Source organism: Halichoerus grypus, chromosome 13 (assembly GCF_964656455.1).
Source record: "Halichoerus grypus chromosome 13, mHalGry1.hap1.1, whole genome shotgun sequence".
Classification (NCBI taxonomy): domain Eukaryota; kingdom Metazoa; phylum Chordata; class Mammalia; order Carnivora; family Phocidae; genus Halichoerus; species Halichoerus grypus.
Genome location: NC_135724.1, coordinates 2,666,830 through 2,689,223, shown reverse-complemented (window position 1 = coordinate 2,689,223; position 22,394 = coordinate 2,666,830). Strand labels below are relative to the sequence as shown.

At 44.6% G+C, this 22,394-nt stretch overlaps 1 protein-coding gene and 1 non-coding gene across 10 annotated transcripts in view; both read left to right on the top strand.

Moving 5' to 3' along the window:
* The first annotated feature begins 7,098 nt into the window (after positions 1 to 7,098).
* LOC118536718 (U6 spliceosomal RNA) lies at positions 7,099 to 7,205 on the top strand. The gene has a single exon (XR_004917803.1). It is a non-coding gene; the product is annotated as a U6 spliceosomal RNA (small nuclear RNA).
* Positions 7,206 to 13,051: 5,846 nt separating this feature from the next.
* The window catches only part of ZNF236 (zinc finger protein 236), a 107,968-nt gene continuing 98,625 nt past the window's right edge, over positions 13,052 to 22,394 (top strand). For 6 of the 9 annotated variants that reach the window (XM_078060163.1, XM_036093751.2, XM_078060159.1 and 3 more), the window contains exon 1: positions 13,052 to 13,243. In XM_078060163.1, coding sequence (XP_077916289.1) covers positions 13,189 to 13,243 — 55 coding nt within the window. In that variant the 5' untranslated portion in view covers positions 13,052 to 13,188. Of the gene's footprint in view, positions 13,244 to 14,032; positions 15,071 to 22,394 lie in introns of those variants that run through there. The other 3 variants (XM_078060158.1, XM_036093756.2, XM_036093755.2) reach the window with 2 other exon arrangements.

Here is a 22,394-nt window from a genome sequence, read left to right as displayed (position 1 = left end):
AAGGATGTTCAGAGCAATAATATTTGTAGTAGCAAAGAAAAAAATCGAAAATATCCTAAATTTCATCAACAGAAGAGATTAAGAAAATTGCACTATAGTCATACAATGGAACTGTTTGCAGCCGCGAAAATGAAGACAATATGCATATCATCACAATATGGAACGAGAAAACAGATGCCTAAGTATACAGAGCTTGCCACCACTTACAGAAGGTGGGCAGAACAGTACCACATACAGCTTCGAGATGCAGAGGGAGTGAGCACATGAAGATTAGCTCCGTGTCTGGGGTGACTGCCGGGAGGGGGGAGCACATGCAGGGCTGCTCTCACAGCCCCGAGGCTGAGGGTGCATGGCTTGACCCCTGGGCGTGTCCCCTGAAGTTGTGCAAAACAGTGGCCATGAGGACACAGGCCTCCAACTGTGACGTCGAGGCAGAATCGGTGATGAGTGTGCAGGTGTTAGTAACAGTATTTATACACTTCTGTGCGTTTAGCATTACATAATGTATCTTAAAACAGATTTTAAAACCCAGAATGCAGGAACTGGCAGCTCCTCGGAACAGTTTAGCTTAGGAGTGAAAAGGTCAGGTTTGAATTTTGGAAAGCTCACTCTCCAGGCAGGATGGGGGATGAAACTGAGAGGTGTGTTTGAAGCCAGGGCTAATGGGCCTAGCTTCGAGTTGGGAGGATGCAGGGGAAGACGAGGCCCTGGCAGCCGGGCTGGGGAAGAAGAGATGGAGTTGAGGTTAGCAGAAAATGATGACGAGCTGCAAGGAATGTCCCAGACATCACTGTCGAGACGGCAGGGACGAGCGCAGGAAAGCCAGCAAGCCCTGTCCTAGGAGCCAAGATCCTTAACCGAGACGCGAGCTTGTGGGGAGGAAGGCCGCTCCAGGTTGGGTAAATGGCTTCGAAGTGATGCTGGCACGTGGCTGTCGGAAGACCAGGCAGGTGCTGGAGGGGCCCCACTCACCGGGAAGGGGACGGGGCACAGCCCGAGCAGCTTGAGAAGTGGAGGGTGCGTCACAGAGGGTTGCTGGCTAAGACGGGACGGACTGTGGGGGGAGCAACCCAGGGCCCGGTGCAGCTGTGGGAGGCGGCCATAAACTGGGTAAGCTGAGCAGGTGACTGGGCTCACAGCGAGCAGGAGTCGGGGAGGGCAGGGCAGCGGATGGAGAGAGCGGAGCTGTGGGGGCCCGGCCTGGGTGTTCTAAGGAGTTCTGGAGGACCAGAGAAGTGAAGACCAGCTGAGAGTGGTTTCAGAAGATCCCATTAAGTTCTGCAGTAGAGGTGAGAAGTAACCCTGGGAGATGCACTCCACGTGAGCGGTGGGTGGGCCCTGAGGCCCGACGGGGACCAGGAGAGGGACAGGAAGGGCCAGTGGTGGCGGGGCTTTGGAACCTGCCCTTTCCTCTATCACTTGGCCCCAGGGTAACCTCCCCAGGCAATGGGCTGGCTGTGTTTAGGATTCTAGAGAAATGGGGTAGGGTGTTGTCCCCTCTTTCAATGTGGCTGCCCCTGGGCACTTGACCTCCCCAGAGAGGGTGCAGGCAGCACTGAGCTGCAGAAAGGAAGCTGGGGTCTGCTAGTGAATTGTTGGCACATTTTTGTTTTTATTATAGCCAAGTGTGACTCTCACACCTGTGATCCACAGGCAAGCAGGGAGCCCTGGGAATGTGCATGTTCAAGGACCTTTACCCTTTATCCCAGCAGGCTCTTCTTTAAAAAAAATACTGTTTGACGTTTTATGGTTGAAGCATAGAGCAGTGATAGGATATTAAAGCTGGGTGGGGGGGCACCTGGGTGGCTCAGTCGTTGAGCGTCTGCCTTCGGCTCAGGTCATGATCCCAGGGTCCTGGGATCGAGCCCCGCATCGGGCTCCCTGCTCAGCGGGGAGCCTGCTTCTCCCTCTCCCACTTCCCCTGCTTGTGTTCCCTCTCTCGCTGTCTCTCTCTCTGTGTCAAATAAATAAACAAATAAAATCTTTAAAAAAAAAAAGAGCTGCGTGGGGACCTCAGAGAGCCATTAGTTCAACTTTCTAATTTTACCATTTGAGACCTAGAAAGGTAAAAGTGACTGTCAGCAGCTGTGAGGATTCTATGGGAGAGAATGTGCTAGAAGTGTGCAAGCTTCACAGAGCCCCTGTCACACACCGTGGACCGTAGAACGTTGTTGTGAGCTGAGTGTGTAAAAAGATGGAGCTCGCGGTGCCTCTGCCCTGTCCCCCTGGGCAGGTGAGCTGGGGTTGTGTGAGGTTAATTCACTGGCAGAAAGGTTCAGTTGACATAAAGCCTCTCATTTTTAGGGAAGAAGTGAACAGATGCCCCCCAATATGAGACAGAATTAAGAACACTTATCTGTGTTTTAGCGACTCAGGAGAGAAAATGATCAGCCCTGCTCTAGCACAGAACGAAAACAGCCTCTCGTTTCCCCGAAGAGCGATTCGAAGGCGGCAGCCAAGGCTGAAGGCTGGTGAGCCTGCCACGGGGCAACATTCCTATGGAGTTCCACAGAGTGGCGGTCCTCTGTGTCAGGGGACGTACGCACACCGATTGTACTTCGGGAATGATCGTTCATGTCGCGTACCTACTGCGCACCGCTCAGGGACGTTTTCTGGAAACAGAAATTCAGGAGATTTGTTGAGTGCCGTTGAACAACCTAATCTCCATTTGGTTTCGCTAACTGGGAAGGATGGCTGCCGATTTTGGAAAGAGTCTATGCGGCTGGGTCCGAGGGATAGATGCAGTTGCCCCATCCTGGGAGGCCTGTCACCTTTTCCCAGGAAGTGGCCGCTGGTGAGGATGCACACACAGCGCTTCCGTCCATGACCTGACACAGCTCCCCAGCACCAGGAGGCACTGAGCAATAAAGGAAGAAGAACGTTGCATAGTTGTGGGTCCATGATCAATGTGCCCTGTGAGAGGAGTGAGCCTCCTAGTGTAGGAAATGGGAGTCGAAGTCGGAATAGGTATTTCTGCCTCAACCCTTGGTGCAGGTGAGTCAAGGACAAAATATGATCTAAGATGCCCAGGGGCACAGAGATGGAACTGGTGTGGGTGCAGATCGCGTGGACCGAGCTCGCTCTGCAGATCGGAGGTGTCTGGAGAACAGCTCTGCTATTTCTTTCCATGAACCTTGAGCAAGAGAGTTACTTCACCCCCTTCGGGCCTCAGCTTCCTCATGTATAGAAAGGAATAACACTCCTTATCTACCTCAAATTGGATTCTAAGGATCAAGTGATAACACAGACAAGCATTTTATAGAAAGGGGATTAATAAGTATCACTCGGGAAAACTTCAAAATTTCAGAATGCCCCAAAATTGAATTTAAATGAGTATTGTCCCTATTAGGATTATATGAAAATTTTACCCGAAATTTTGATGTTTTGCCTATTCTTTTTTTAGCATTTCAGGACTGAATCTATTCATACAGTTTTGGAGAGTGGACACTGTATCTCTGTAATAAGTAGTCTTTGGCATAAAGAACCTAAAATCTGCATTGTCTCTTCAACAGCATTTTAACTTTCTGGTAGATGAACCCCTCGGCCCCCCCCCATTTCTCTGCTCATTACTTTGGCAGACACAGGAGTGAAAGAGCTTGTCTTTCATGTGTCCTTGAAGAGGGTGACGTGATGCCTGGCGCGTAGTAAGCACCCAGCGGACAGTTAAGAAGGTAGACGACAGGCGCAAGGCAGACAGATAAAGCAATCTCTTCCATGATCCCACGGCGGAACTTGTCATCATTCACAGTTGTTCAGCCCTCCGGTGTTTTTTAGAGCCCCATCCCTGATGGCAAACTTCCTTTTCCCACTCCATCATGGCCACTGATCATGTCCTGTGTCCTCATTCTTCCTTATTATTCAAGACATTCACACATCATTTGCTTTCTTATTTGAATGTTTGAACATCATTCCTTATTTCCTATCAGCTGATTGTGCTTTCTGAAATCACGCTGTTAGGTGGGAGATCGAGGCCCCCCCCACCAGTCAGCTCTGCCAGTCCTTACACCCGCCCTTCCATGTGGACTGTGCCCATTTTCTTGGGCTCCTGTGTGCTTCTGAGAAAGTCACGTGTCGGGACCCATTGGTATCACTATGAATTCCAGCTTGGACTCAGCAATCATTAAATTCATCTATTTATTGTATCTTATCATTATAGTGCTGTTGTTTCAATTATCATGTTGTTTCCATTTTCTTTGGTGTCAAACCAAGTCAATTTATTTCTGAAACTACTCCAGGCAATTTCAGCGTCAGGTGGATTTCAGAGTCTAGTTCAACATGCAACCTGTGCATTTAAGGGACTCTGGAGTGAAGTTAAATTCGTGCTCCCAGATCTTAGTTTCTCAAACTACGAGGTATATACTTTAATTTGCTCATCTTGTGTAGGAAAGAGGATACAGCTTCTGGAGACTTAGAGACCTGCTTTCCAATCAGAACTCCAAGACTTACCATGTCCTCTTAGGCAAGTTATTTAACCTCTTTCACTAAACTTGTAAAATGGGAGTATAATGCACACTTCTAGTCCTGGGGTAAGTAATAGAGATTAAACATGTAAATGTGCCTGGCGGCAAATGATTGATGCCCAGTGTTTTTGTTTTCTTCTTCATTACCCTTAGCTTGAATCTATCTTGGAACCTGAGAAACAAAGAACAACAACAAATTGGGGTGCCTGGGTGGCTCAGTCAGTTAAGCGTTCACCTCAGGCTCAGGTCATGATCCCAGGGTCCTGAGATCGAGTCCTGCATTGGACTCCCTGCTCCACGGGGAATCAGCTTCTCCCTCTGCCTCTGCTTCCCCTGCTTGTGCTCTCTCTCTCTCTCTCTCACATACAAACAAATAAATAAATGAAAAAATCTTAAAAAAACAACAACAACAACAACAAATTGAAAAGCCCAAACATTCTAAGACTTGGCAAGTGTGCTAATGCTAAGCTCTTCCATCCAATTCAAGAGAAAGGAATATTTCACAGTTCAATCTAGGAGACTAGTATTAACCCAATACAGAGACCAGAAAAACACATTACAGGAATTAAAAAAAAAAAGAAAAAGAACCACGGACTGATATCTCTCATGAACACAGATACAAAAATTCATAAGAAAATGTTAGCAAGTGCAATATTCATTCATGACAGAAACTCTCAGTCTACAAAAGGAAGGGAATGTCCTCAATATGATAAAGGGCAACTCGAGAAAACCTGTAGCTAATATCCTAATTAATAGTGACAGACTGAATAGTTGCTGTTACTTTGTCTACCCATTAGTACTAGAACTAGTATTCGAGGTTCAGGCCAGCACAGTAAAGCCAGAAAAAGGGGGAAAAAAACCCAGCTCTATATTGGAAGGGAAGTAAAACAGTTTATTCTTAGAAATCATAATCACTTATTTAAAAAACTCTTTTGGAGTCTACAAAAAAAACCTGTAACTTTTAAGTTTAGCAAGGTTTCAGGTTAAAAAAAAAAAGGATAAACAACCAATATAAAAAAAATAGAGCTATCAATTTGACAGTAGATAAGCAATATGTTTAACATGACACAAAAATACAAACTATGTAGGAAGGATATATTTGACAAAAGATGGACAAGACCTGAGCACTGGAAACTACAAAACGCAGCTGAGAGGAATGAGAAGAGACTTGAGTAAACTGGAAAAGATACTGTGGTCATAGACTGGGTAACTCCATATGGTTAAGGTGTGAATTTCTTCCAAATCAATTTATGGATTTGAAGCAATTCTATTAAAAAATCTCAGCTGGCTTTTTAATTTTTTTTTTTTTTTTTGAAATTGACAAGCTGATTTTAAAATTTAGGAAATGTGTGTGGCATTGGAGGTAAGAGAAACTCAGAAAAGTAATAGAACAGAATAGAGCCCAAGATAGGCCTGTACATATATGAGCAATTAAGTTTAAACAATGTTGACAAGGCATTTTTTTTTTTTAAGATTTTATTTATTTATTCATGAGAGACAGAGAGAGAGAGATGCAGAGGGAGAAGCAGGCTCCCAAGGAGCAGAGAGCCCGATGCGGGACACGATCCCAGGACCCCGGGATCATGACCTGAGCCGAAGGCAGACGCTTAACCATCTAAGCCACCCAGGCGCCCAACAAGGCATTTTAATGGAGAAATAATCATCTTTTTATCAAATCGTGCTGGAGCAATTGGATATCATGTTGAGAAAATGAAACTCAACCCTTACATCATACCATATTTAGAATTAACCATAATGGAGAAAGACCAAAATGTTAGAGGTAAAACTTCCAAAGGAAAACACAGAAAATTTTAATGACTTTGGGTTTGGCAAAGTTTCCTTGAAATGACACAAAAAGCATGGAACAATTGATAATGTGAACTTCGAAAAACCCCAAAACTCATGCCATTCGAAAGACAATATTATGGAAATGAAAAGGCAAGCCACCTACTAGGAGGAAATATTACAAAACATATACCTGACAAAAGCAATTGTATTTGGGGTACACAAATAACTCTACAACTCAATGAGATGACAAACAATCCAATTAAAAATGGGCAAAAGATCTGAACAGACACTACATCAAGGACGATCCATGGACAGCAAATAAGCAGGTGAAAAGATGCTCCATTTCATTAGTTATTAGAGAAGGGCAAATAAAAACCACAGTGAGCTATCATTACACATCTACTAGAAGGACTAAAATTCAAAAGGCTAACTATACCAAGTGCTGGTAAGTGAAGCAACTGAAATGTCCTACATTGCTGGTAGAAATGTAAGACGGCACATCTACTTTGGAAAGTGGTTTAGCAGCTTCTAAAAAAGTGAAAGGAACAGCTGCCATTTGACCCTGCCACTCCACTCCTAGGTACTTACCCAGGAAAAACGGAAGCATGTGTTGTGTCCATGCCAAGACTTGAGGCAAATGTTCATGCTGTTTCGTCTATGATCAGGGCCCGTGCAAGGTGAGGCACGTGGAATATACGTACAAACCTGGGGATGAGCACAAGCTGCCTTGTTCTATCACCTAGTCTGGGTCCTGTTTATAGGAGTCAAAAACTGAAAACAACCCAAATGTCCATCAACAGGTGGATGGATAGAGAAACGGTGGTATACCCATAAAATGAAATACTATTCAGTGCTCTCTTCGGCAGCACGTATGATAAAATCGGAATGATATAGAGAAAATTAGCATGGGCTCTGTGCAAGCATGACACTCAAAGTGGTGAAGCATTCCGTATTTTTATAAAATACGTAAGTCCTGAAAAGGTAATGTGACCATAGTTAACAACACTGTATTGTATATTTGAAAGTTGCTAAGAGAGTAGATCTTAAAAGTTCTCACTACAAGGAAAAAAACTTGTAACTCTGTGTGGTGATTGATGTTAACTAGACTGATCAGTATCATCTTGCAATATATACAATTATATATAATTGTGCTACACACCTGAAAAGAATGTTATATGTAAATTGTATCTCAGTAAAAAAAAGAAAATAACTACTTAGCAATAAATAGGAATGAACTATTGATTACTACAGCAACATGGGTAAGTCTCAAAATAATTATTCAGAGTGAAAGAAGTTAGGCAAAAAGAATACATATCATATGGCTCCATTTATATAAAGTTCTGGAAAATGCAGTCTAATCTACAGTGACAAAAAGACCAGCAGTTACCTGGGAATTGGGGATCAGGGAGAGGGAGTGAGTGCACAGGGAAACAAGGGAGTGTTTGGGTGATAGGATATGTTCACACCTTGATTGTATTGATGGCTTCACATTTTATACATGTGTCAAAATTTATCACACTTGACCCTTTAATATGTGCAGTTTGTTGTACATCAATTATATTTCAACAAAGCTGTTAAAAATAAAATGAAGCACAATAAGAATTAAGACATGAGTCCTGGGGCGCCTGGGTGGCTCAGTCAGTGAAGCGTCTGCCTTCAGCTCAGGTCATGATCTCAGAGTCCTGGGATCGAGCCCCGCATCGGGCTCCCTGCTGAGCAGGGAGTCTGCTTCTCCCTCTCCCACTGCTCCACCTGCTTGTGCTCTCTCACTCTCTCTCTGTCAAATAAATAAATAAAATCTTGGAAAATAAAACAAAACAAAACATGAGTCCTTATTGGATCCTGATTGGGGAAACAAGAAACTTTAGAGACAATTGGGAATATTTTAATATAGACTAGATATTAAATATATTAGATTATTGATATTTTTCTTAGATACAATAATGATATCATGGATATGTAAGGAAAAGCATGTATTCTTAAGAAATCTATGCTGAGATAGTTAGGGGGTACAATGTTGTGATGTCTGCAGCTTATTTCAAATAGCTTGGCAAAAACAAAGTAACAAGAAACAAAAACTGCACACACAGAAAAACCAAAGACAATAGAAAAATAAACAGATAAAGCAAATACGGCAAAAATATTAAGACTGTAGAATCTAAGTGTTCAGTATACAGGAGTTCATTAAACTATTTTTTCAACTATTTTTATGTTTCATAATTTTTTCATTAAAAAAACTGGAAAAGGGGGCACCTGGGTGGCTCAGTTGGTTGGGCATCTGCCTTTGGCTCTGGTCATGATCTCGGGGTCCTGGGGTCGAGCCCCGTGTTGGGCTCCCTGCTCAGTGGGGAGCCTGCTTCTCCCTCTGCTCTGCCACTCCCCCCTGCTTGTGCTCTCTCTCTTCTCTCAAATAAAACTTAAAAAATAAATAAATAAAATAAATAAAAAGCTGGAAAAGTTTACCAAGTAGATTTGAAAAAGAACCAAATTATAAAAGATAAATAAATCATAATTGAATTATGAAACTCAATGGATAGGTTTAACTGAAGTCACGGCAGAAGATAAAATTGGTGAATTGCAAAATAAATCTTTAAAAAATTATCCAAGATGCAGTACAGAGAAAAAGAGAAAATATGAAAGAAAAGTTAAGAAAAATAGAGAATAAAATGAGCAGGCCTATCATAAATCTGGCTGGAATTCCAAGAGAGAGAAAGAATGGGGCTAAGGCCACCTTTGTAGATATAATCCCTGAGAATTCTACTGCATCCCTGAGCATATAAATGAAAAGAATCCACACCTAGGCACTCCGTGATGAATCTGCAAGGCACCAATGGCTGAGAGAAGGTCATAGAAGCTTACAGTGAGGAAAAGTGACCTGCAAAAGAAAGAAGACCGAGAACCTACTTGTCATCACTTACAACAGAAGCTAAGCTAAAAGTGGAATATTTTCAGTGGATTGAAAGAAAATAAGTGTTAACCTAGAATTATTTAACTAGTATCTTTAAGAATGAGGGCAAAATAAAGGCATTTTCAGGTAAACAAAAAGTAATAGAATGCTTGCTGCTAGTCATGTTCACTCAGTGAAATTGTAAAGTGTGTATATGAGACAAAGAGATAGGAGGTGAAGTTTGGAGACATAAGAAGGAGTATAGAGCACAAACAAAATCGGAATATAAGTATATTGGAATATGTGAGTATATCTACACAAATTAGACTAAATAAAACAATAATATCTTCTGCAGTTTAAAGTAGAATTGAAACACCAAACAATAGCTTATAAATTAGGAGAAGGGTAAAGATGTTAACCTTCCACTTTCATAAGTATCATCTTGAAGTTTCTAGGTTACCCTTAATGGAATGCGTATATAACTTTCAAACTAGCAAAAGGGAAAAAGGAGAATGAGGGGGGAAAAAAAGTCAGTCCAAAAAAAGGAAAGAAAGTGGAGAAAAGTAAACTTAGCTGACATGGGACAAATTGAAAGCAAAAAATAATAAATATTTTTCATCCTGTATTAAAAAAAAATCAACACCAGAAGGCAAGTGCAGGAATAATCATAGCAGCATGTTCGTAAAAAAACAAACAAAAAAAACAACTCCACATAACCTGGAAGTCTGTCAACAATGGATTGAATGAATAAACTGTGGCATAGTCTTACAATGAAATGCTATACAACAGTAAAAATAAACGAACTACAGCAATATGCATCAACATCAATGAATCTCACAAACACAATATGAAACAAAGATGCAAGCCACAGAAGAATTCGGAAAAACTTTGAGAAATTTGAAAAGCTGGACTAAGTGACCAACTTCATTTACTAAAGACATCTAAAAAGACTATACAACCATAAAGGCAAGGGGATGATTGTCTTAGTGTCAGGAGACCAGATACCTCTAGGAAGAGGATGCCTTAAGGGAGAAGCACATATGGGGTCTTCCAGGGTGTTGGCCCTGTTCTCTAGCTGTGCCTTGTGTGGTGGTTCTGGGGAGCCTATGTTTTATGTCCCCTTTTTATGTCTGTTTTAGTAATCAATTTAAAAATAAGATGCAAGAAAAGAGCAGCCCTCCATGGAACCCTCTGAGACATCCAGGAGGATGAGTCTAGAAATGAATCTACATACAACCTACCAGGACTGAATCATGAAGACAGAAAATTTGAACAGACCAATGAGTAAGGAGATTAAAACCGTAATAAAAACATCTCCAACCAAAGAAAAGCCCAGTAGTAGATGGTTTCACCAGTGAATTCTACCAAACATTAAAGAATAACACGAATCCTTCTCAAACTCTTCCAAAAAACTGAGGAGTGGGAATACTCTCAAACTCATTTTATGAGGCCAGGAGTACCCTGATACCAAAGCAAGGTAAGGATAGGAAAAGAAACAAAAAACAAACCAAAACTATAGGCCAATATCCCTGATGAATATATGCAAAAATTTCCAGTAAAATACTAGCAAACTGAAGGCAACAGCACATTAAAAGAATTGTACACCATGATCAAGTATAATTTATCCTTGGAAAGCAATGCAAATTAATGTGACACACCACATTAATAGAATAAAAGATACATGTTCATCTCAATAGATGTAGAAAAAGTATTTGATAAAATTCAACATCCTTTCATGATAAAAGCTCTCAACAAATTGGGTATATAAAGAATGTATCTTAACATAGTAAAGGCCATCTATGACCAACCCACAGCTAACATACTCAATGGTGAGGTGTTCAAAGCTTTCCAAGATCAGGAATAAGACAAGGGTGTCCACTCTGACCACTCCTATTCAACATTGCAGTGGAAGTCCTAGCCAGAGCAATTAGGCAAGAAAAATAAATAAAAGCCATCCAAATCATAAGGGAAGAAGTAAAACCGTCTCTGTTTACAGATGATATGTGTGCGTATGGATGGTAAAAAAAGAAACAATCCTATGAAACTACATAGGGATACAGCTGTTTTCTATGGGTAAGTGAGAATCTTGTAACTAATCACGTCTACTTCTTGGGATAAAAAACCTGGAGTTGAATTTCCTATTCACCTTTTTTAACTACATAGGACTTTACTAGTTTAAGTACTTATTCCTTTTGATTTCTACTTTCTTCCTTTATCCTGATTTCCTCATCTATGTTTTACTGATATGAATTGCTTCAAATCATTTTCAGAATAGGGTACATTCATACATATTATCATCCAAATTGACGTACAAATGGCCCAAGATTCTTATGATCTGCCTCCAGTCTTTTGTCTCAGCCTTATACCTATGCTAGCCCTGATATACATATGTTAATACTGTCATATTTTGTCTAAACTTATGTGTATTTCTGTTTTGATGCAACTGTGTACATGGGATGAACAGGTAATCAGATTTGGTTTGCACCTTGGACTTAGCTTACAGGCTGTGTACCCTTAATCAAATTACTTGGCCCCTCTGAACCTCAGTACCATCATCTGTAAAATGGCACCTTGCAGGATTATGTAGAACACTAAAATGTGAGTAGTTAAAAAGATGTTAATAATTAACATTTGCCTTTCGTTGGCTCCTGATGTTAGAGGTTAAATAACCTGAGCTTGTTTCTTTTCAAATAGGATTATCTGCCTAGTTTTTTCAGGATTTGAATGAATATATGTAAACAAAAGTGAACATAAAGCACCTGACAAAATACTCTATTTTTTCCCCTCTTTTTCCCCTGTTGCCTCTATCTGGTAAGCCCTTTCTTACCATCTCTGTTAGAATGCAAGCATTTACTAAGTTTCATTTAAAAGAGAGTCTTTCCTATTTATTTTTCCAACCATAATTTATGTTGTCCTCATATTTCTCCATCGACTTTTTAAATCTCTATAATATATTGACTAGTTTTGTCTTTCTTGTCCCACGGCTCTAAGATTTTTGGGGGAAGACATTGCTTTCCCTTTGCATTCCCTCCTAACACCTCGCATGCAGTTGGTCACTATTTACTGCTTTGAACTAATTTTCCTGAGGCTACTAAGGCTGTTAGACCGCTTTCTTTGGCTTGAGCCGATGACCCCTCCCTGCGAGACAGTGCAGCCTCTCCCCGCCTCCCGGAACTCTGTCGTCTTGCTACCGTGTCACAGTTTGTGGAAGCCAGAATGAGCAAACGACAACAAAATAAACGACGCACACACTAGAAACCGTACACTTTAATGTGTTCCATCAGACGGCCGGTCCTCCTCCGCCCGAGATCCTGACCGGTCAGTGCGGGCTCCCGGGACCCGGCCCCAGCAGTGTGCGGCGGGGGTGCGCTCCGAGGGACCGGGGGTCTCCTGCGGTTACAGGAACACCATAAACACAGTGGGCACATCGAAGCCCCTGGCACGTCAAGGGCCCTTGCTTTGACCCTCCTCTTCCACCAGCCAGGCTTTCTCACCACCTGTGCCAGTTCCAAGGGCACCTTTCTTGTTTTCCTGACGGCTGTCCCACTGGTGACTTCGACCGCACACACACTGGAAGGGCTGCCCCGCTCAGGCCAGGGCCGAGGGGGGACCCAGGGTGACCACGGTCCGCCGCTCCCGCAGGCCGGCGTCGGGGCAGCGGCCGCCAGCTGACCGAGGCCCCCTCGCCCTCCGTCCACACCAGGCCCGAACGGCGGAACGCGCATGCGCACGGCGCCGCTCCCCGCCCCCACCTCGCGCCCGCACCCAACGCCCCTAACGCGGCCCGCCGGGCCATGGAACCCGCCGAAGTTGGCGCGGTTCTAGCTCTCCCGTTCGCTCAGTCGGACGCCTCGCCCCCGTGAGGCCCGCGGGCGCTCAGACGGGGCTCAGCGGCCACCCGCCCGCCCGGGCCGCTCCGCCCGCCTCCGCCGCTCGGCCGGGCGCGCGCCGCGCTCCCGCGGCCGGTCCCCGCGCGTGCGCGCTCCGCCAAGTGTATGTGTGTGAGTGTGTGTGCGGCCGAGGGGTGGTCCGTCGCCGCCGCCGCCGCCGACGATGCCGCGGGGCCGCCCCCCGAAGCCCAAGGAGAGCAAGGCGCGCGGCGACACCGGTAAGCGGCTCCGGCCCGGCCGGCCGCGCTGTGCCGCTCCGCGCGAATATAGTCCCCGGATGCGGCGCGGAGGGCGCCGGGAGCGGGCCGGGCCGGGGGCGGCCAGCGGGGCCGGGGCCGGGGTCGGGGCGGGGGCCGCCGCCGCCGCCGCCGCGCCCGCCGCCGCCACAGCCGCCGCCGCCGCCCAACTGGCGACCGCAGGGCGCGGGCGGAATGATACCGGCGCGGCGCGGCAGGCCCCTCCGCCGGGCTGGGCCTACTTTCCTGGGCCGGGCGGGCGGCGGCGGCGGGGCCGGGGGCGAGGTGCGCGCCGCCGCCGCCGCCCTCCTCCCTCCTCCTCCCCCGGCCGCCCTCCTCCCTCGCCGGCCCCCTCGCCGTCCCCCGCCCGCCCGCCCGCCCGCGGGGATCCGGCCTCCCCGGCCCGCCCAGCCCGGCGTTCCCGGGCGGCGGGAGGCCCTCCTGAGGGAGGCGCCCTCCCCGGGGCGGGTCTCGGGGCCGCAGCCGGGCTGACGGGCGGCGGACGGCGGGGCCCTCCCCACAGGGGGGCCGGAGGGAGAGGCGCCCCGGCTCGGCCTGGTCGCCCCGGACTGCCGAGTGCGCGCTCGCTGCGCGGCCCCGGCGGGGCGGCCCGGGGAGGCCCTCGGGCGCGCGGGCTAGCGGGGGCGGGCCTGGCGGGCTCCTGCAGGGGCCGGGAGCCTGGGGGGTGCGGGGGACCGAGGGCCGGGGGCCGGGGAGGCCAGAGGGGCCGGGGGCCGAGATCGGGGGGCCGGGGCCGGGGCGGTCGCAGAGGCGGCTGCGTGTGAGCTGGGGCCGGGGTGGGGATGTAGGCGATGGACTCCTGGTACTTGGCCCCTCGCTGGCTGGTGACGGAGCTCGGGGACCCCCGGGTTCCCTTGCCCTGGGGAGGAGTAAGCGGGACTCACTGGGGGGCTGGGGCCTGGCGGCGGGCACCTGCCCTGCTTTTCAAAACGGAGAAAGGTTACTTGTGGGAGCTGCGGAGCAGAGTGTTTATTTTGCCCTTGCCCGCATTTGGGAAGAGAGGAGCAGGCTAGGAAGTGGTGCGAACTTACTGATGGGACGGACCGGCTGGGCATCGTTCCTGCAGCTCTCCAGCCCATCCGGTGAGCAGACACGTAATTAAGGAAATGTTAGAACGCAGAGCCTGTGAATTCAGCGAGACTCGGCACCCCTCACCTAGCTTTTCGGGAGCTGAGATGTCGGCTGGGGAATAATGCAGGTCTGCAGGTTCCTAGTTGGGCAGGAGCTGCTCGGAGTCCGGATTAGTGGCTGCTGGTGTCTGCAAGGAGGTCCTAAGGCCGTTCACTGCTCCCGCTTTGGCCTTATTTTGTTCAGTGTTTGTATTTTAAGGTGCTTTCTGCCAAAAATAATGTAAGTGCAGTGCCTCTCAGTTACTTGGAAGAAGGTGTAGGCTAGACCATGGAAAATGTGCATCAACTTAAGGCTGGGAACGTAATCCCCCCAATCTTTCCCATCTTCCCAAATGGCATCACTATTCACCTGGGTTTTCAAGCCCTAAGTGTAAGAATAATTCTCTTTCTCTTACTCCTCAAGACAATTCATAACTAGTCTTGCAGCTTCTGCCTCAAAAATGTATTTCCAACCAGCCCTACGCTTTCCACGTCTGGTGCCCCTGGCTGGCCCAGAGGGTCTGTCTCCAGGTGGACTTCCGTGGGAGCCTCTCACTGCTCCCAGGTAGCCTCGCCCTACCAAAAGTCCATCACCATCAGCCTGGAGGAGCTCTTTAAAATGTAGATGAAATGGCCACACCCTGATTAAAACTCTTCAAAGGATTTCTCATTCCTTAAGGTAAAATCCACATTCCTGCAGGATCCTAATTGATCGGGCCTTGGGTAGGGCTCATTTCTCTCTTGCCTTGCTCTAGCATTCGGTTCTTTGGGTTCCTGGTTGAGGCCACGTTTGTGGTGAATTGAGGCTTTTGCTCTTCCTTTTCTGAGAATCCACCTGCTCTTGCTCATTCCTTAGGTCTCAGTGCTTCAGCTTCCTAACAGAGGCCTTCCTCAAACCTGTCTGAAAATAACTTTACAAAGGAGCCTTTCCTCACAGTGAGGTTCCCGGAGACACTTGGAGGGGTCTGCCGGGTAAATATTTTCATAGCGATACTGTTAACATTTGCACCAATGGTACGAAAACCATTAGGGGTAAAATTGCTGACGCCTTTGCAGGGATGCAGGCGGCCGCGGCACTGGACTGTGGGTAGCTGGGCTGTCTTCATGCATTTCACTCAAAAACAACATACTGAATATATTCCAAGTAAAATAATTTGCAGGAAAATAAAACATAACATATTGCAACAGAGTTGAAAACTATTGCTTTAGTGGATTAAGATGAATACTTGGAGAGAATGCAGAGGCAGACATGAGGATCCGCTTGTCTTCTACATTAAAGCCAGACATTAAAAAGATTTGTAAAAGTGAAAACTCTTCTTACTGCTTTTTCGGAGAATATATTTTTCAAACGGTATTTGCGTTAACATATAATAGGTTTGTTTTTAAATGAATAAATATTTTAAAAAGTGCTCAGTTTTAATTTCTAATAGGGCAAGTGGCGATATAATCCGTATAAACTTAAGGTGTTTGGGGTCCTCAGTAATATTTAAAAATGTAAAAAGATCCTGAGATCAAAATGTTTGAGGACCGTTGCTCTCTCAGTTCACTGTCTTAATAATGTTTCTCATTATCTGAAATGATTTTGTTTTCTCTGTTACCGTTAGGAATTTTATGCCTAAGAAAAACCGGGAAGGTCGGTGGGGCTTTTTACAGATAGGGGGAATAAAGCTCAGAGAGGTTCAGTGATTTGGAAGGTCCAGCCAGCTAGTGTCAGAGTTGGGATTTGAATTTATATTTGAGTCCAAAGTGTGCATTTTATTATTTTGTCTTGATGAATATAAAGCCCAAATATGGGTTAATGAATCTCTTGAACAAATATGTTGAAGCACTTCCTGTGGTGGGCGGGTACTGCTAGAGGCTGGATCACAGAGCTCAGCAACAGAGAACAGGATCTCTGCTGTGGCCCTTGAGGACCATGCATGTCCTGTGATGGTGGGAACACCGTGGCAGCAGAGAGCAGACACTTGAAGTCCAGGGTTCCCAGAGGAAAGGATGTCAGAATGGAAACCTCAAGAAAACATGAGGAGTAGGCACTGAAAAACATTTCTTGGAATAATAATTAGCTTAGGACATAAGTACAGTAGTCCCCCCCCCCCCCCCCCCCCCCCGGTTTCAGTCCCCTGCGGTTGGAAGCAGGTGGTCCTCTTTCTGACATATTTTCAGAAGGTCGTGGTAGCCTAACGCTGTGTCATGGTGCCTTACTTGATGGCATCACAAGAAGAAGGGTGAGTGCAGCACAGTAAGAGACTTAGAGGGAGAGAGACCACATTCACCCAACTTCTACAGTGTATTGTTAGAGTTCCTATTCTATTATTATTGTTAATCTTTTACTGTGCCCGATTTCTGAGTTAAGCTCAGTGAGAGGTACGTATGTGTAGGAGAAAACGGTACAGCTAGGGTTCAGCACGCCGTGGTTTCAGGCACCCACTGGGGGCCTGGCAGTACACCACCTGTGGGGGGGGGGCTTCTGGAGCGAAGGAAGCCTCCTGTGGGGGTTGGTGGGGGCCGTGTTTATTGAGCACTTGCTTGGTGCCTGGCACTGTCGGATATAAAGATGAGTGAAATCGCATTTTTTCTTTATCGTACTTATTTTAGTTTACTCTCACTAAGTAGTAATGTGACCTTGATGGTCTTATATGGCTTCCATTTGTTTTTTCCAGTGTGGTGGTATAGATTTTTTCTCCTGAGCTTGTACCTTTAGTTGGCCTCCTGCTAAGTTTTTGTTTTCTGTTGGAGGAATATTTATAATACTTCATTTCCAGAGAGCAGAGACAAACAGACCTTGAGCCAGATGAATAAACAAGTCTTCTCTTGCTCAGATGATCAGTTCGGGCCATTTTAGCTGTGGATGAATTCAGGATGAATTCTCCAAGGGGACTAGACTACTAGGATGAGCTAAGAGCCGTGGAATTTAGCATACTAGGTGGCAGGAGATGCTCTCAGGTTTAAAGGTGACTCATGTACTTCAGCAGACAAAACTACTGGCAGGAACGAGGAGAGGACAGATTCTGCTTAAAATAATAACTTTCTAACAGTATTGGGTATCCAAGGATGAAAAGATTTCTTCATAAAGGAGCACCCTTCATTCTCCATACTTGAACTTTTTAGGTAGGCAGAGACTTGGACTTTTTAGTATTTTGAGAAAAGTGTGTTAGGTAACACATCAAATTTAAAGATTTTATGATCCTGGAATCAAGTAGTGAGTTAACAGGAGTTCAAAATCTTCGTCTTTCCCACAATAAAGGAAAAATATTTCATTATAAGGATTTATTAAAAAAAAAAAAATCTCGGTCTTTGACACAAATACAGCCTGGGAAAACATACAAACCCATAATTCTTTGTGAGATAAAGTCAATTCAGCAGTTTTTAGAATAATGCTTATCCTATATCAGGGTCTTTATATTTTCTTTCTGTACAAAGGCCATGTCTTTGTGCTCACGCAGTTAGTGTTTTTCAAACTACTTTTTAGTCTTAGAACTAATGACGTGAAATAATACGGCAAGGTCTCAAGTGGTGGTTTTCACTCTTGGCAAAACACCATGGAATTACCTGGGGGAGCTTTTAAGGATCCGGATGAGCAGGCTGTGTCTGAGCCTGTGAGGTGGGACCGAGGCATTGCTGCACTGAGGGGTCCCTGGTGGGGCCACTGCGTGGTCAGGGCTGAACACCACTGGTCCACGGCAAAGCGGTTCTGGTGGAAGGGCAGGAGACTGCGGGATTCAGAGACAGACAGCTCATACCCTCTGAGGTGCCTTCCCCCCAAATCTCAGCAGAGTTGAAAACTATTGGTTTAGTGGATTAAGATGAATACTTGATGTAATCAGCCGCGTGAGCGGACAGTGTGCTCTTACTACAGGAGTTAAACCCTCAGTTGTGTCCGGGTCAGGCAGCTAACGCAGTCTAGTGCGTCAGGTAAAGGTAGTCGTGGCAGGTAATAGCCGGTCTGGGCCCTGGTCCTGCTCTGCTGCATTTAATTATTGCCGCGGCTTTCGAGTTTTCAAGAGAAGCCAGACGTGTGTATTTCTTTGAAACCCTTAATGTTGTATTTTAGCAATTATGTTAATTGAACAAAACATCTCCAGAGGAAGTGCACAGGCTTCATGAACTTCCATACGTAACCAGCACCTAGGACATCGGCAGGATCTCCAGAGTTCCCTTGTTCCTTCCCAGTTAGCACTGCCTTCCCTCTCCCTGCTCCACTCTCCTCTTCTGGTACCACAGGGTAGTTTGACCTGTTTTCAAACTAAATGGAATTCATAGCATGGGCCCTTTTGTTTCTGGCTTCCTTCATTCAGTGTTTTTATGAGATTATCCCTGTTACCATTCGGCAGAAACAGGTTCAGTTACATGGTTGTGTATTGTTCCATTCTATAATGTACTGTCAGTTTGTCCTTTCTACTGTAGGTACTTGGGTTGTTTCCAGCTGGGGACTATTACATGTATGTGCTGCTATGAACTTCTGCATTTCTGGGTCGTAGCAGACACGTCAAACAGTTTTCCAGTGAATGTACTACCTTCTCCTACCAGCGGTGTCAGAGAGTTGCATTCGCTCTGTCCTTTAGCATTTTAGCCATTCTGGTATGCGGAGTGTTAATTTGATTTTAAACTTGCAGTTCTGTGCTAATAAAGACCTTATATTTATTAGCCATTTGTTCTCTTTCGTGAGGCTGTCATTTAAGTCTTTTCCGATTTTCCTACTGGGTTGAATATTTATTTATTTATTTTTTTAGTTAATAGACTTTATTTTTTATAGCAGTTTTAGGCTTACATTAAATTGAGCAGATAGTACCTATTCCTACATGCTCCTAATTCTCCCCCTCAGGCTGTCCCCTGTTATTAACACCTTGTGTTAGTCTGGTACATGTGTAACAATTAATGAACCAATTTTGATACATTATTATTTAATAAAGTCCATAGTTTACATTAGGGTTCACTGTCTCCATAGTTCTGCTTGCTCTCAAATACCGCATAGCTGGAATCATACAATATGTAGCCTTTGCAGACTGCCTCCTTACTAGGCAATGTGCATTTAAGATTCCTTCATGTCTCTTCATGGCTTGATAGCTCGTTTCTTTTTATTGCTGAATAATAATCCATTGTCTGGATGCACCAGTTTGTTTATTTATATTTTGAAGGATATCTTGGTTGCTTCCAGTTTTTGGCAATTATAACTTGCTGTAAACATTTGTGTGCAGGTTTTCAGCTCATTTGGGTAAATGTTGACGACCACTGTGCTGGATTATACGGTGAGACTGTGTTTAGCTTTGCAGGAAATTGCCAAACTCCTCCAAAGTGGCTGGGTGATTTTGCATTCTCACCAGCAATGAATGAGAGTTCCTGTTGCTCCACATCCGTGTCTGCATTTGGTGTTATTAATATTATTTTTTAATTCTAGTCTTTCCAATAGGTGTGTAGTGGTATCTCATTGTTTGAATTGCAGTTCGCTTATGAGACATAATGTAAAGCATCTATTTGTATGCTTCCTTGCCATCTTTGGTGAAGAGTTCTGTCTTTTCATTACTGATGTATAGGAGTTCTTTATATATGCTGTATATGAGTTCTTTGTATTTTTCTGTTCACTCTTTTTAGGATATCTGTTCATGAAAGAAGTTCCTAATCTTTTTTTTTTTTTTTTTTTTTTAAGATTTTATTTATTTATTTGACAGAGAGAGACACAGTGAGAGAGGGAACACAAGCAGGGGGAGTGGGAGAGGGAGAAGCAGGCTTCCCGCGGAGCAGGGAGCCCGATGCGGGGCTCGATCCCAGGATCCCGGGATCATGACCTGAGCCGAAGGCAGACGCTTAATGACTGAGCCACCCAGGTGCCCCAGAAGTTCCTAATCTTAATATTGTCTAATGTATCAGTTCTTTCACGTTTGGTATTTTTGGGACCTGTGTAAGGAATCTTTGACAGTTGTAAGATCATGAAGGCCTTTTCCTATATTTTCATCTTTATTGTTCTACTTCTCACCTTTAGATTCATCATCTACTGTGGAAGGGCATTTGCATTGTTTTAATTTGCTGGCTGTTGTAAATAATGAGCATTTTTAAACACGTGTTTTTGGTACACCTGTGTACACATTTCTGTGGGGATATACCTAGGAGCGGAATTGCTGGGTTACAGGGTTTGTGTGTGTTCAGCTTTGGTCACTGCTGCTAAATGGTTTTTGAGTGACTGTAGTGATTTTCACTTTCTAGTGGAATATGAGATTTCCAGTTGTTCCACATCCTCATCAATCCTTGTTTTTTTCTTTCTTTTTAATTTTGGCCCTCCTAATAGATGTGTAATTTACTTTTCTAAAACAATATTTTTTGTTTCATATTTATCATTCCTTGGATTTTCACAACAACCCATAAGTACGCAGGATGGAAATCAACCGCATCTTTGGATGAAGAATTGAGCTGAGCAACAGATTATCTGCTTTGCAGAGATCTTACTAACCACTTGGCAGGACTGACATTCATAAAGCTCATGATTCCCAGTCCTGCTTTCATCACCATCTCCCTAATCTGTGACCAATAACCCATGTTTTAATCTATAGATACCCATTTTTTAAGATATGTACATTAAAAATAGTATGTACTGTGCATACACACTTCATTGGAAATTGGGACAGAATCTTGGACTGGGCTACCTATAATTTTCTGTGGCACCCTTTAGCTGTACTTGATTGTTGTTGCAGTGCTAACATAAATTGTACATTTGTGGAGATGAGAAACAGAATAATGGCAGCAAATAGATCAACAAAAAATTATTCTATTACATATAGAAAATTAGTTTTTTGCATTGTCTAAGGACACATTATTCTCAGCAATACATTCCCGGATCATTCTCAAAAAGGCATTGTTACTTTTAGACCTTGGGCCTTGGGTTGTTTTAGCTAGATGGGGAGGCTGTAGATACTGAAGATAATTATTTTGTTATAATTTTAACACACCATGGTTTTGTTAAATTGGAATAATGTGTGTGGTGTCTAAATATACATCCGTCTGAGTTTAAAGTCTTCTTTAGAAATAAAATGTACAGGTAATAAAAGCAAATATTTGAAAGAGGATTGACATTCCTTTTAAAGATAGAGACAGTCGGGGCGCCTGGGTGGCTTAGTAGGTGAAGTGTCTGCCTTCGACTCCGGTCCTGATCCCGGAGTCCTGGGATAGGGCTGTGTCAGGCTCCCTGCCCCTGCTCAGCGGGGAGTCTGCTTCTCCCTCTCCCTCTGCCTGCCATTCCCCTGCTTGTGCTCTCTCTCTCTGCCGAATAAATAAATAAAATCTTTAAAAGAAAAATAGAGACAGTGTAGTAATATGAGGCTTGAAAGGGAAACTCCACACAGATACAAATACTGACAAAGTGGGCATATTGAAAGCACACCTGGGTAAAGGTGAACTTTACTGTGGGAACATGAGCGACCTGACCCTGTTAGAGACCCTTTAGTGAGTCTTTGACCAGGTATTTATCTTTAACTCTGTGTCACAGATAATATTTCATATCGTTTATCATGAAACCAGTATCAATGTTGCAGACTCTTAATTGTCTCATTGAAACTACTCGTGGTTTTGACAAGCAGGGTACTTTGGCTTGACTCTCAGTTGAATATATTTTATACTGAAAGAACATAAACAGAGTTAAGCTTACAATTGACATAAAATACTGTTGATAAAATCCAGGTTCACCTTCTGTTTTTATAGTAGGCACAAGATTGAAATTGGGGTTTCAAAAAAAAAAAAAGAAATTGGGGTTTCATCTCAGAAATCATGACCTTGAGAGGCATGGAAGCCTGAATAATTAGGAGAGAGCCTTGAACTATGAGTTGAAAATTACTTCCAGTTCTGCCCTGGCTGACTGTGTGATTTTGACCAAGTGGCTAAGTTTTTCTGGGGTCTTAGTTTCCTTAGCTATACATCAAGGAGATGGAGTGTGTAACTCACCTATTCCCCCCAAGTAAATTTTATTTCTTACTTTTTAATGTAACCCCTTTTGAACAGGTAATACATTATAATGCTTC